At 41.4% G+C, this 16135-nt stretch overlaps 1 protein-coding gene across 1 annotated transcript in view; it reads right to left on the bottom strand.

Annotated features, from left to right (window-relative positions):
• APPBP2 (amyloid beta precursor protein binding protein 2) overlaps nt 1-16135 on the bottom strand; it is a 104036-nt gene that overhangs the window by 31511 nt on the left and 56390 nt on the right. The window contains exons 4-9 of the mRNA XM_073615248.1: nt 12489-12612; nt 10705-10873; nt 8311-8400; nt 4801-4868; nt 4591-4696; nt 3285-3409 (exon numbers count right to left, since the gene is read on the bottom strand). Coding sequence (XP_073471349.1) covers nt 3285-3409; nt 4591-4696; nt 4801-4868; nt 8311-8400; nt 10705-10873; nt 12489-12612 — 682 coding nt within the window. The remainder of the gene's footprint in view (nt 1-3284; nt 3410-4590; nt 4697-4800; nt 4869-8310; nt 8401-10704; nt 10874-12488; nt 12613-16135) is intronic.

A 16135-nucleotide genomic window follows, 5' to 3' on the forward strand; every position in this document is an offset into this window, starting at 1 on the left:
GGCGGTGTCGAAATCTACCATTCCTAAATGGATTCGTCAAGTGATTGTTCAAGCTTATGGTTTAAAAAGAGGAAAATTCCTCCTTTTCATATTAAAGCGCACTCCACCAGGGCTGTTAGTATTTCTTGGGCAGTGCGTCACCAAGCCTCCATGGCTCAGATCTGCAAGGCCGCAACTTGGTCTTTAATCCATACATTTACCAGATTCTAATCAAGTAGATGTCCTCTAGTCTCGTAGTGCCCGACTTTTGTTGTGTCTCCCTCCCTTCAGTTGGCATTGCTATGGGACATCCCACATAGTAACTACTATGGCTCTGTGTCCCCTGATATATGAAAAGAAAAAAGGATTTTTAAAACAGCTTACCTGTAAAATCATTTCCTTTGAAGTACATCAGAGGACACAGAGGTCCCTCCCTTCTTGGTATACACGCATATTGCTTTGCTACAAAACTGAGGTACTCCCAGTAGTGGGAGGGGTTAGATAGGGAGTGCACTTTTTTGTCTTAGGGCGTGCCAGTGTCCATCACCTGAAGGTGGCCTATAACCCACATAGTAACTACGATGGCTCTGTGTCCCCTGATGTACTTCAAAGAAAAGGATTTTACAGGTAAGCTGTTTTAAAAATCCTATTTTTCTTAGAGTACATCACATGACACAGAGTACCATAGTAATTACTATGTGGGTTATAGACCACCTTCAGGTGATGGACACTGGCACACCCTAAACAGGAAGTTGCCTCCCTATATAACCTCTCCTATACTGAGAACACCTCAGTTTTTGTAGCAAAGCAATATACATATACCCCAGAAGAGGGAGGGACCTTTGTGTCCCGTGATGTACTCCAAGAAAAGGATTTTACAGGTAAGGTGTTATAAAAAAATCACGTTTTCCTTAGTGTACATCACGGGACACAAAGCCCCATAGTAATTACTATTGATCCTTTTGATCCGATTCAAGATATTCCCTTGATCCTCTTGACGAGGGAAATGGTTGTGGCACGTCCCATAGCAATGCTATTTGAGGGGAGGGACACACAACCCGTAGGGCACCAACAGACTTGAGGACTTATACTGCTGCCTGCAGCACACTGCGCCCAAAGGCGATATCCTCATGCCCTTTTTTACATCCACTTGATAAAATCAGGTGAATGTATGGACTGCAGACCAAGTTGTGGCCTTGCAGGTTTGAGCTATGGAGGCTTGGTGATACACTGCTCAAGAAGCACTAACTGCTCTAGTGGAGTGCGTTGCGTCGTCTTACCTTTTGTATGTGATTGAGAAGCAACGCATTTACCCCCTCTAGTGGAGACTTTAAGGCATGACAACATTATACTCATGGAAGATACAACCAAAGGTGAACTTTTTATAGTTCCTAGGCCTCTTCCCTTAGCTTATCCCCGCTACAGGATACTGCTGCAAGACAGATCCAAACTTCACCCATCAAGGCAGGCTGCGTTAGCAAACCTTCAAGGACCGGGTCCCATTGTAGGGGGTTCCACTCCCTTGGACCTGTATTAGCACCCCGCCAGGAAATGCAGAGAGAGGCGTTACAGGCAAAACCTCGTGCTTCGTATATGAGACCTGGGTACCATCCACCTTGGCCTCAGTGGCACTTTGGATGAATCCGGTCAGTGGAGGCTGTTTAACTAGTTGCCATCTGCCGTCAAATGACGGCGGGGTGGTGCGGCTCTTGTTCTGGGAAGCTGTCATATGACGGGCATCGATCGCTGCCGCGGCGTGTTGCTAGGGCACGGTGCGACCACGGTCTGTAGAAAGAGCCGCTTCTGCGGCTCTTTAAACGTGTGATCGGCTGTGTCCAATCACAGCCAGTCACATGTAAACAAGGAAGTGCCGGTAACCGACACTCCTCACCTCACACTGACAGTGTGTGGCGAGGAGAGCCGATCAGCGGCATCTCCACGCAGGGGGACATTTAGGAATGTAATCAGGGCACTAATCAGTGCCCTGATTACAATAGTGAAAAACAGTGTCATAAATCAGTGCCCACCAGTGGCAGCAATCAGTGCCCACCAGTGGCAGCAATCAGTGCCCACCAGTGGCAGCAATCAGTGCCCACCAGTGGCAGCAATCAGTGCCCACCAGTGGCAGCAATCAGTGCCCACCAGTGGCAGCAATGCCCATTAGCGATGCCAGTCAGTGCCACCTATCAGTGCCACCCATCAATGCCCATCAGTACCGCATATTAGTGCCTCATCAGTGCCACCTCATCAATGCCAACCAGTTCAGCCTATCAGTGCCCATCAGTGCCGCCTCCATCAGCGCACATCAGTGAAGGCGAATTACTTAGTTACAAAATTTACTGACAGGAAAAAAAAGTGAAAAACTTTTTTTTTTTTTTTTTTTAAATGTTTTTTTTTTTTGTAAATAAAATAAACCAGCAGTGATTAAATGCCACCAAAAGAAAGCTCTATTTGTGTGAAGAAAATGATAAAAAAAATTTGGGTACAGTGTAGCATGACCAAGCAATTGTCATTCAAAATGTGACAGCGCTGAAAGCTGAAAAATGGCTTGGGCAGGAAGGGGGTGTAAGTGCCTGGTAGGCAAGTGGTTAAATCCAGCATGGATCCCTCCTGAAGCTTCTCAGAGCACATCTTCACTCTTGACCAACACCTTAGACACTGGGGAAAAAAACTGAGGTGTTCCCGGTATGGGAGGGGTTACATAGGGAGGCAACTTCCTGTTTAGGGTGTGCCAGTGTCCATCACCTGAAGGTGGTCTATAACCCACATAGTAATTACTATGGTGCTCTGTGTCCCGTGATGTTCGATAAAGAAATTACCATTTTTGTCTAGGTACATGCAAATTGCAGTTTACTGGATGCAAATAATGGCCAAGGGAATCAAAATCTTATTTTACAGGATAGGTTGATCAAGATATGAAATCTCCTTACACCCTTTAGGATCATAATTTTTCTATGCACATTCTGTAGCCTCCCTGGAGATCTTACACTGTTAAACCCCATTAAATAAACAATTTCTGGGTCACTGAAGAGAAAAAAATAACGGTGGTCTTGGCACAACCTTGCCTTGAGAAATCTTCATTTTGCCAATTACCGCTATGCAATAAAATTTAGAAGTCAACAGGCATATAGCACTTTTCCATTACATACTGAATTCAGTTTTCAATAAACTCCAGAAAGGTTTCTCATATTAAAATTCTGGACCATTTATTCATGCAACAGTACTCAGCCCTTCATTAATAGATTAATCTACAACAATGTGATAAGGTCACGATAGATGCAATCCCAATAATTCCAATTACTTACAGTGCATTGTCAAACTTTCCTGAACTATACTGATGGACATAAGAAGAATAGGCCAAATCTTCATGAGCTGTTGCCACGTGAATATTTTTACCTCCAAAAACAGACTGTCGGATATCCAGAGCTGTCTACAATATACAACAGTACTATAGGTAAATTGTTAGTATTTGGGAAAATAGGTATACAATCAAATGTAAACATTTACAAGAAAACTGCAATAAGCCCTCGTTCACACCAATGCGATATGACAAGTCAGTCCCTATTTTCAGCAACGGAACTTTTCACATTGTTGTGATCTCAAGTTGCAGTAACTTTGAAAAAAAGGTTCCTTTACTACATTTCTGCAATTTGCATTGACTTCTGTTGAATGAAGTCACAATGAAATCAGAGATCCAAATCACACTGATCTACGGAGCTTTGAAATCGTGCAAAAGTAGCGCAATTTCAAAGTCGCACTGGTGTGAACCAGGGCTAAACGTGGGATCACGAAATAGCGGATAATACACACAAAATGCCTGAAGCGCAAAACAGGTTCAGTTTTAGGCACCCTTCAGATGGGCGGATCTGCCTGCTTAGGGGAGAATCTGTTTGCTGATGCCCGCTGAGCAGGCAGACAGGTCCGTGCCCGCTCATACAGAACAGGTGTATATCACCCTTAGGAGAGTATTTATAGCACGCTCATCATTCATCTGTATATCTTCAGTTCTGTCTCTGTATGGAATGTACATTTCTATGTTGTAGACGTTTGTACATCTTTTTTATTGCATACCATTAAAAATATTTTTTAACTCAAGAGTTGGTGGTCTGTCAAAGTCCCAGTAAGGGGGGTATTCTTTTTTGGTTTATCACATTAGGAATGGGACCACCATACTCTTCATTTGGTATGATGGAAGCCTCTTTTTTCCTTTCCGTTCATGCAGAGCAGACATGGACACAGCCCGCCCTCTATGGGTGGCTGTGGGTGGAAACAGACCGCTTGTCCATTGGTCATCCAATCTGCCAGACCAATGGGGAACAGATCCCCATCCATTTGTTTTCAGCAGATAGGATTGGATGTCAGCGGGTGTCAAGGGACACATGTCTGTTGACATGTGTCCCCGCCTCTCCATAGAGTGGTCCAAACAGGTGCGCCTAAAAAAACCGACAGGTCTGTGTGAAAAGGGCCTTATAGGTGATTAATGAGAATGAAAGATCAACTTTTACTAAAAAACAAACAAAAAAAAAAAAGAAAGTTAAATAGATACAAGATTAAAAACAAAGGAAATCTGTTAACCTTTGACAGAAGGCCAAATATGTACATAAAACTTACCTGATATATTGCTACAGATTGGCATATATTGTCAACATTAAGAAGATAAAATCCATAATCTAGTAGTGTATCTGAATATTTAGGATGCTTGGGGCCAAAATTTTCCCTGATGGAAAAAAAAAAAAAAAAATCCAAAAACAATTAGAAAATACTTTACAATATACAGGATTTTTTAATACATTTAAAACAAACAAAATAAAAATTGCGTACCTAGCCAAGTATACTGCATGTTTTATTAGCTGTTCTGCCTTCTTGAACTCTCGTTTTACAACGCAAGCCTTTAAAAGAAAAAAACAAACAAGTCAGTGGAACAAATCAAATTTCAACCTCACGTGAGCATTTAAAGAAACTATGGCTTATTTCTAAGGAAAAGATATTTTGAGTCATGACTATTTTGTACTTTTACATATTTGCATTGTGGTTACCAGATTTCCACCATTACATATACAGATTTGAAGATGTACAGTGCTACCCGTTTACATGAAAAAGAGCAAAAAAAAAAAAACATATATAGATAAAAATTCTTAAATATATGGTTAAGTTAGGCAAACTAAAAAGGGGAAAACGTAATGGGTTTGGGACAATATTTTTTGTTTCATCTGTAAGGTTATTAAAACATATCTTTTTAATGGATTATCCAAATACAACATTTGGTTTAAACATTTAATAAATTGCTGGTTACAAATATCAAAAAATAGATTAGACCAAAAAAAAAAAAAAAGTGTAGACAATGCCACTCTTCACTTTTTTCTGGTCTTGTTTATATACAGCTAGTAAAGCCTTAATCCTTACAAATAGAAGATGGAAACAATATAACAATATGCAGAAATTCTCTCTCAGGAGAACATTGGCTCAAACAACCTTTACCAACCACATAAGAGGCGGCTCATGATGTAATAGAGCATTCTCCTTTAAAGTTACACAGAACTTAAAAAGCTGGTATCTGGCAGCTTACAAATCATTTTGTAATGCTGTTGGATTTTGGATGCCTATTGATGTGGTGATGCAGCTGTGATTGCAGGATTTTTTCCCTTTTGGAATTTGGATCCACTCTTGTTGAGACCATTCGGGTCAACTCCATTGAAGCCTTTTATACTACATCTTGCCTTTTGGGGAGGATTTTTTGCCACCTGTCGTGATTGAGACTCTTGAACCACTTACGGACTTGCCCACCGCATATATACTGCGGCAGGGTTGCCCGGCTGAGCACAAATTACGTACCTGTACGCGATTTTGTGCACGCTATCTGGGACGTGTGCTGGCCCCCGGAGCGCAGCTCCCACTGTGATTGGACACAGCGGGAGCCAATCAACGGTTCCAGTGGCCTCAATGGCCACCAGGACCCACCGATCGGTCAGAGGAAATGCAGAATGGCGGTCTGCCTAAGTAAAAAAGGAAGACTGCTGTTCTGTCAGGGAGTAAAAGATCTTGTGTTTCAGCTAAGCTGAAACAAGGATCTCGCTTTTCCTCTAGTGTCAGCATCTGCCCCCCCCCCCCCCCCCCATTAGAAAGCACTCCCTAGGATCACACTTAACCCCTTAATCGCCCCTGGTGTTAACCCCTTCCCTGACAGTGTCATTTATACAGTGTATATTTTTTTATAGCACTGATCACTGTATTGGTGTCACTGTTCCCCAAAAAGTGTCACTACGTGTCAGATTTGTCCATCGCAATCTCGAATAACAACACAAAAAAAAAAAAAAAAAAAAATTGCTGATCGCCGCCATTACTAGTAAAAACAATAAAAATAGTCCATAAAAATAACCCATAGTCTGTAGACGCTACCAAATATATGCTTTTTTTTGGTTTTAACCAAAAATATGTACCAGAATACATATTGGCCTAAATTGATGAAGAAATTAGTTTTTTTTTTTTTTAAATTTAGTGTGTTTTATAGCAGAAAGTAAAAAAGGTTTTTCAAAATTGTCTGTCTTTTTGTTTGTAGCGCAAAAAATAAGAAACACAGAAGATCAAATTCCAAAAGAAAGCTCTATTTGTTGGGGGGAGAAAAAGAAAAATTTGGGTACAGCGTTGCATGACCGCACAATTGTCAGTTAAAGCAACGCAGTGCTGTATCAAAAAATGGCCTGGTCAGGAAGGGGGTAAAACCTTCCGGAGCTGAAGTGGTTAAGTTGATCAGCTGGGTCATCCTGTGGGGACTTTATTGCATGCTTTGTGCTATATTGGATGTGGTCATGTGCCTGCCCTTAAAGGCATCCACCCTGCATCATACACACACACACACAAAAAGGAGTACACTCCTCACATTTTTGAATTATATCTTTTCATGTGACAACACTGAAGAAATGACACTTTGCTACAATGTAAAGTACTGCGTGTACAGCTTGTATAACAGTGTAAATTTGCTGTCTCCTCAAAATAACTCAACACACAGCCATTAATATCTAATCGCTGGCAACAAAAGTGAGTACACCCCTAAGTGAAAATGTCCAAATTGGGCCCGATTAGCCATTTTCCCTCCCCAGTGTCATGCTACTCGTTCGTGTGACTGGGGAGCAGGCGGGTATCACTCTCACATACTGGTCACTGGAAGTTCAAAATGGCACCTCATGGCAAAGAACTGAGAATCTGAAAAAAAGAATTGTTGGCCTAGACTAAAAGAAGATTGCCAAGAACCTAAAACTGAGCTGCAGCACGGTGGCCAAGACCATACAGCGGTTTAACAGGACAGGTTCCACTCGGAACAGGCCTCGCCATGGTCGACTAAAGTAGTTGAGTGCAAGTGCTCAGCGTGATATCCAAAAGCTGTCTTTGGGAAATAGACGCAAGTGATGCCAGCATTGCTGCAGAGGTTGAAGGGGTGGGGGGGGTCAGCCTGTCAGTGCTCAGACCATACGCTGCACACTGCATCCAATTGGTCTGCATGGCTGTCGTCCCAGAAGGAAGCCTCTTCTAAAGATGATGCACAAGAAAGCCTGCAAACAGTTTGCTTAAGACAAGCAGACTAAGGACATGGATTACTGGAACCATGCCCTGTGGTCTGATGAGACCAAGATAAAACCCATTTGGTGTCAAGCGTGTGTCTGCTGCAACCAGGTGAGGAGTACAAAGACAAGTGTGTCTTGCCTACAGTCAAGAATGGTGGTGGGAGTGTCAAGGTCTCCAACAACCACAAGCTCCATGTCGTCATCGAGTGGAAGAGGACTCCAGTGGCAACCTGTGAAACTCTGGTGAACTCCAAGCCCAAGGGGGTTAAGGCAGTGCTGGAAAATAATGGTGGCCACACAAAATATTGACACTTTGGGCCCAATTTGGACACTTTCACTTAGGGGTGTACTCACTTGTTGCCAGTGGTTTAATGGCTGTGTGTTATTTTGAGGGGACAGTAAATTTACACTGTTATACAAACTGTACACTCACTACTTTACATTGTAGCAAAGTGTCATTTCTTCAGCGTTGTTACATGAAAAGATAATAAAAATTTTATAAAATTGTGAGGGGTGTGTCCACTTTTGTGAGATACTTTATATAGAATGTATGTATATTTCCTTTTAATATGTTGCAGACTATTGTCCTCATTGTATTAACAAAAATATTGTGAATTTTAATTCAGTGGTTTGTTCTTAGTGCTCATTAAAAATCCCAGGCCACCGAATCACCTTCTTCATACTTCCAATCTTTGTTTATGAACTTTTTTCTGCTTAAAACTTCAGACTGCGTTATTCGATAGGGCAAGTCTACCAATAATGCTGTACATACCTTGGATGCTTGCCTCAAAACATCAACAATCACTTTCACTGGCAGGCCACTGGTGATTTCCTTCATAGCTTCTATGCACCATTTATAAGCCTGATAAGAGATTCAAATACAAAAACACTGCTGAATTGTATTTTCAATATATGTTTAAAACACTGGACAATAAACCTGTGTAATAATGCTGATTCAGGTGACAGAGGGAACAGTCAAGCTATAAAAGAAAACAGGGTGCCTGCTGCCAAATTTTCAGCGTGGCAAGCACAAGTTTAATCACTGAAGAGTAGGCTGGGTTCTCAGCACAGCCAGAAAACTGACTACGCTGTGCTCTCATGCTTAGTGTAGTCATTTTTTCCATAGGAAAGCAAAATGTACTGGCAGGAACACCAGGGATTTCACACAAAGGAAGCAATACAAAGAACAGGATACTTTCTCATACAAGTACATGGTACAACAGGCCAATATCAGGAATATGAAGTGTTGAGTCAACATATTCTTTAATGTAAACTACAGACGGCAATAGCAAAAGACTAGTTTTTGGCAGTACGAGTGCATCAGATGTACAGTGGGGATCGAAAGTTTGGGCACCCCAGGTAAAAATGTGTATTAATGTGCATAACGAAGCCAAGGAAAGATGGAAAAATTTCCAAATGGCATCAAATTACAGATTAGACATTCTTATAATATGTCAAAAAAAGTTAGATTTTATTTCCATCATTTACACTTTCAAAATTACAGAAAACAAAAAAATGGCATCTGCAAAAGTTTGGGCACCCTGCAGAGTTAAGATCTTGTACTGCCCCCTTTGGCAAGCATCACAGCTTGTAAACGCTTTTTGTAGCCAGCCAAGAGTCTTTCAATTCTTTGAGGTATCTTTGCCCATTCTTCCTTACATAAGTCTTCCAGTTCTTTGAGATTTCTCAAAAATTGCAATACAACCCCAAAGCATGATTGATCCACCCCCATGCTTAACAGTTGGACAGAGGTTCTTTTCATTAAATTCTGTGCCCTTTCTTCTCCAAACGTACCTTTGCTCATTCTGGCCAAAAAGTTCTATTTTAACCTCATCGGTCCACAGAACTGGTTTCCAAAATGCCTCAGGCTTGTCTATATGTTCATTTGCAAAGTTCAAACGCTGATTTTTGTGGTGAGGACGTAGAAGAGGTTTTCTTCTGATGACTCTTCCATGAAGACCATATTTGTACAAGTATCTCTTTATAGTGGAATAGTGTACCACAACTCCAGTGTCTACCAGATCTTTCTGGAGGGATCGTGCACTCAAACGTGGGTTTTGAATTGCTTTTCTCATAATCCTGCGAGCTGTTCTGTCTGATATTTTTCTTGGTCTTCCAGATCTTGCTTTAACTTCCACTGTTCCTGATGACTGCCATTTCTTAATTACATTCCGAACAGAGGATATTGACATCTGAAAACGCTTTGCTATCTTCTTATAGCCTTCTCCAGCTTTGTGAGCCTCAACTATTTTCAGTTTTAGTTTTCTAGACAACTGCTTAGAAGAACCCATGGTGCTGATTGTTGGGGCAAGGTCAGATGAGTCTGGTCATTTAAAACCTTTGAGATAGACATCACCTGGTCTTCCCAGATGATGATTGAGAACAATCCATGACACTGGCAGGTCTCAGCTTTGCAAAGGGGGCAGTGCATGCTATAAATTCTGCAGGGTGCCCCAACTTTTGCAGACGCCATTTTTTGTTTTCTGTAATTTTGAAAGTGTAAATGATAGAAATAAAATCTAACTTTTTTTGACATATTATAAGAATGTCTAATCTGTAATTTGATGCCATTTAGAGATTTTTCCATCTTTCCTTGGCTTCGTTATGCACATTAATACACATTTTTACCTGAGGTGCCCAAACTTTCGATTCCCACTGTATATTGCTGAATTTACAGCTGAAATGCAAGTTACTAAAGGAGCTTAAAGTATGTGGGGGGTGGGAGCAAGTACCCGTTTTTGATAGGTACCAACTTCCACTCCGCCTAAGCGATCGGAAGTTCTCTTCCCTCCCGGCAGTCTTCGGGGACACACGACAGGTTCCAGAAGACTGAGGTCATTCACCATGCACAGCGCTGCTCGCGCATGTGCAACCGGCTGTGAAGCTGCAATCTGTCACAGCCAGGTGCCCAAAGTTAAGGTGCTGGTGCCGAGGAAAGAAGACAGCAGGTAAACCGGCTGGGGTGAGCACATCGCAGGATCGTGAAATAAGCGAGAGGCTGTTTTTTTTAAAAGTTAGCAGCTACAGTTTTTGTAGCGGCTGACATTTTTTTTCACAGGAGACTGGAGCTCCTCTTTAACTAGCCAAGGTCAACAAACAAGTAAAAAAAAAAAAAAAGTTTAGGCTTACTGATCAAAATATATTTAAAAACAATCAATCACACTACCTCATCATAATGACTTTTAGCAAAGAGCAGAGCACATAACTCTCCATAAAGAGCAGCTTTGTTTGCATGTTGTCCATGTTTTGCCAGCTTATCCATGTAACTCTGAGCTTGCTTAAAAGTTTCTTCTCCTAAATGGTATTTACAGTTGCCATTGCGTACATGCAGCAACCTAAGAAACGAAAAAAAAAAAAAAATTGTAGTTACCATATTTAAAATACAATTTTCCCAAACATTAAGAAACGGAGAGGTGTCCAACCCGTGGCCCTGGTAGGCATATCTGGAGGGACACTGTGCAAGCATAGAAGCCACGGCGGTAGACAAAGACAAGCTAGGCACATGCATGTACGGAGAGGTGCCGGGGATGCCATGCAAGCAGAGCAGCTGCCATGGTCAACAATGAAAAACCAGGCAAAAGGGCACATCTGGAGGGATGTCGGGGCTGCCCTGTTCATAATAGCACCGACAGCAGCGAATGCAGGGACTCCTGCCAGGCAAGTGCCGTATGGCTGTATATAGTGCGGTGCTGGGGAGGGCTGCTCCCCCACCCTCAAATTTCAGTTGTGCGCAAAATCCCCTGCCCACAACCTCCCCACACAGCAGATACAGGGGTCACCAGTTATGAACTTCAGGGACAGTTTGTAAAATCCATGATTCCATGTATGTCTGTAACGGACATTCATGGACAGATAAAAAAATCACAGATTTTACAAACTGTTCATGAATTTGCTAACAGTTGGCAGCCCCAGCCCATATATAGTTGAAATTCAATCCCCTCACCCATTATGTTTTTAGTTCTAGCATGGCTTCCACAAAAGAAAATAAACAAAAAAAGAAAAAGTTGCGGATAGATAGAGATTAAGCGATAGATACTTCCATCAGCAACTTTTCTTGGTTAAGTTTTGACTGCCCGACTTTTTCTGCTCATTAGCTTTTCATTATTGTTAGGCCAGCCATAGACTGAGTAAATTTCTTTCCTGCAACCACGGGTTGACAGACAGTTGACAGGGGAATTCCTCCCGCCGAGCCATTGCGTTCTCCCAGTGGGGTAAGCCATCCCCACCAGGAGAACACAGTAATTATTGCTTGCGGCTATAACACCCACTAGCGATAATCGCATGTAAAATCCAGTAGGCTGTTTTTACCCAAGTTGATCAATTGATCAGCTTGGGTACATTCAACCTACCCATGCACAGTTCGAATTTCAGCTGGCTCCTGCTGAACCGGCCAAGACTCAAACTGTCTACAGCTGGCTTTAGTGTTTTTTTTTTTTGTGTGGCCAAAGACATTTCCTCTTCTTCCAATGTGGCCCAGGAAGGTCAAAAGGTTTGACAACCCTGCCTTAAAAGGCCAAGTTCACCTTTTTGGAACAAGTTAAACGCTCCACCCAGATTTAGGGTGGAACATGTAACATGTTCCAGCTCCTGCTACCAGTCCCCTCTATCCCCTCCCTCAGTGTGAGAGAAAGACCCCCTGTTTTTCCTGCAAAAATGTGTGCATTGATTACATTTTTCCTTTAAGGGTAGGTTAACACTACTGCATGTCAGGAACGTCATGCACAAAAACAGGCTGCCCTTCAGTAGAACTGTTAATGGCACCCCACGCATTTGCCAACGGTGACATTTTCCCGTGCACCAGCACCATGCAGTTTGCTGTGGCACATTTTTGGAAAAGGGTCAGGGACTTCTTTTCTAAGTTTCTTGCATGTAGGGCAGCCCACTAAAACGACTGGGCTGCCCCAAATGCGCAAACATTCTGTTTCACCTGTAGGTGTGAACCTTACTTACCTGACACAACATTCCACTGCTCGAAACCAATGCAGCATTTCATTGTGAAGCGTGCACAGCTGCAGACAAGAGAGAAACACTCTCTCAGCATCACTGTACCAGCCAGCATCTGAGAGGAAACCACCTAAAAAAAATAAATAAATGATATAATAAGAGATTCTAATAGAGCAGTAGGCACTAAAACAGTAATAAGAAATTGAAAAATCAAGTACAAATACATTAAAGATTGTAAACAAAAACAAAAAAAAAAAAACAAAAAAAAAACACTTTAAAAAAACATTGAAAATATGGACACTTTGGTGTGCTGACCAAACTTTTGGACGTTTTAAACTTACCTTACCATTTTATTTTTTTAAAGCAGAGGAGTTCAGAGCCACCTAATGCCATTTTGCTTTCAATGGTTCCCACTTCCTCCAGATACAGGGCGTAGTGATGGGGACATGCTGTGCCCCATCCTACGCCAATCTGTACCTGGGGAAGTGGGAACATATGATTAACACCTCGGAGGATCTAGCCCTCTTCCTGGACCTTGTGGTCCTTTGGTTTCGTTATATAGATATCTTTATGGTATGGAGTGGCCCTAATGAGTTGTTACAGACTTTTGTGCAGCAGTTAAACAAATATATTTAACCTTACCTTCAGCATGTCTCATGATACAGACAAGATTATGTTCCTGGACGTACAAATCCATAAAGACAAGGATGGTTTTCTATCCAGCAGCCTGTATAGAAAACCTACTGCTGGCAATTCCATTCTACATGCCAGCAGCTTTCACCCTCGTAATCTAGTTAAATCCATTCCTTTTGGCCAGTAACTTCGCATTAGACGTAACTGTTCTAATGACGATACATTTAAAGGAAGCAGATAAACTCAGGAATAGACTGAGCACGTGGGTACTCAAAGAGCGATGACAAAATCAATTAAGAATCTAACCAGCAGGAACGATTCAAACATTGTTCAGAAATACTGGCATGTTCTGCCTATGGACCTTGTAGGCTCGCTTGTACCAGAACGTCCGGCATGTACTTTTCGGAGAGCCAGATGTTTGAGAGATAAGCTGGTCTCCAGTGAATTCAAAGGCGGCACCAAGGATCCCTGTAAAAAGGCCAGGCACCTACAGATGTGGCTACTGCCAGTATATTGATACTGTCAAGCACCCAGTTCTTTCAAATAAAGTCAAGTCAAATTTACATCCAAGCACTTTACAAACTGCAAAATGCAAGGAGGTGTTTATCTCCTGCAATGCAAATTGTACTTGCTTTTTACATAGGTAAAACCAAAATGGAATTCTGGCAGAGAGCCCATGACCATATGATTAGAATGCAAACATGCAACCCAGAGTTACCACTTGGGCGACATGTTACACAATTCTATGGTGGCACTTTTCCACGTGTCAAATGTTTGATACTGGATAGAGCACCCAGGAATGAGAGATCGGGACTGAAATAAAATACTACTGTAAACGCGAACAGTGTTGGATCTTCAGACTAAATGCCACCTCATTTCTGGGTCTAAGAGAGGCAATCTCCTTTAAACCTTTTTTGGAGGGATTTGTTTCAGGGGGACCTGAGCTATATTAGGCCCATCAATACATTTATGACCATAATCCGATCACATCCTTCCCTGCCTTCCTCTATTCATGTCTATGTATGGATTATACAGTTGTGCTCATAAGTTTATATACCCTGGCAGAATTTAGGATTTCTTGGCCATTTTTCAGAGAATATGAATAAGAAAACAAACTTTTTTCACTCATGGTTAGTGTTTAGCTGAAGCCATTTATTATCTATCAACTGTGTTTACTCTTTAAACCTGAATGACAAAAGAAACTACCCAAATGACCCTGATCAAAAGTTTACATACCCTGATGATTTTGGCCTTATAAAAACACACACAAGTTGACACAGTTTGAATGGCTATTAAAAAAAGGTAACCATCATGTGTGATCTGTTTGCAATTAGTGTGTGGGTATAAAAAGATCAATGTGTTTCTAGACTTCTGACAGACCCTTGCATCTTTCATTCAGTGCTGCACTGACGTTCCTGGATTTTGAGCCATGGGGAAAGCAAAAGAATTGGCAAAGGATCTGCAGTAAAAGGTAGTTGAACTGTATAAAACAGGAAAGGGATATAAAAAAAAAAGATATCCAAGAAATTGAGAATGCCAATCAGCAGTGTTCAAACTCTAAACAAAAAGTGACCAACCAGATCAGTGCTACACAGCTGAGGCATTTGACATGGACATACTGGGATCGATCTAAAGGCAAGGTTAGAATATAGACAATACTCCTGTTGTTTTTTGTTTTTTTTCTTTACATATATTGTGACAGATTTTTTTCTGCAGCTTCAATCCTATGTGATGTTTGGCTCTTTTAAAGCTGCCTTTTTTCCTTCTTCCTGGTTAGGCTTTTTCTGTCTGTTTGTCTGCTCTCCTCACTAAATTAAAACATGCTGTTAGCTTTATACTGTGGGAAGAGATTTGCATACATGCATACTTTTTCTGTATTCTGACAGGTCCATGCCCTCCATACCCTGATTCGGGTGGCTCCTGCTGATTTGTGAGTATATGTGAGGGGGGTCTTTGACACCACCGCATTACCCTGGTTCTATGAACATCTCCATAAGCCTCATATTCATTAAATGAGTTGATGCAAATTTCCTCTGTGGTCATGGAATACCTCCTTGCACACTAATTAAACCTCATATCTTTAACCACATATCTTTGACTGTATTTCTGCCATTTCATAATCTTATGTTAATATATGAATGAGTTCTAAAAACTTATGTTTGGGTACTTTCATACAGACATATTTATACTTTATTTTCTTTGATAGAAATGCAACAATACAACCCACCTAAACCCCTGAAGAAGGAAGTACACTTTTCATAGAAATTTATCTTTGTGACTTTTTCCGAAACATGCAGGGTGGTTGGTTATCCAATAACTGTGCTTTGTAGCATTTATCAGCTATGTACATTTGCATTCATAATCATTCTCCTCTCAATTTTTAAGCTATTTTTGTATATTATCTAATTGTATTCTGAATAAAATTTGTAAAATTTTATATATATTTGGTATCCTTTCTCTATACCATCCTTTACTGGCCTTCTGCCCATATTATCCCTTGGGGACACCCCCTTTTTTCTTTGGGATGTGACAGAAGCCTCTAGGATCAGTCTCTTGCATAGTTTCCTCTCTCCAAATCTCTCTCCAACTAAAAATTTCAGTCACAACTGCCAGAATTGTTTGGGATGCAAAGAAAAACCCACAAATAACTTCAGGTGAAATACAGGACTCTCTGAAAGCATGTGGTGTGGCTGTTTCAAGATGCACAATAAGGAGGCACTTGAAGAAAGGTGGGCTGCATGGTCGAGTCTCCAAAAGAAAGCCTTACTATGCAAATGCCACAAAATATCCCGCTTACAATAAGCCAAACAGCACAGAGACAAGCCTCAAACCTTCTGGCACAGTCATTTGGAGTGATGAGACCAAAATTGAGCTTTTTGGCCACAACCATAAACGCTACATTTGGAGAGGAGTCAACAAGGCCTATGATGAAAAGGTACGGAGGTGGATCACTGATGTTTTGGTGATGTGTGAGCTATAAAAAGGCACAGAAAATTTGGTCAAAATTGATAGCAAGATGA

Source organism: Aquarana catesbeiana, linkage group LG02, assembly GCF_042186555.1.
Source record: "Aquarana catesbeiana isolate 2022-GZ linkage group LG02, ASM4218655v1, whole genome shotgun sequence".
In the NCBI taxonomy this organism is placed as follows: domain Eukaryota; kingdom Metazoa; phylum Chordata; class Amphibia; order Anura; family Ranidae; genus Aquarana; species Aquarana catesbeiana.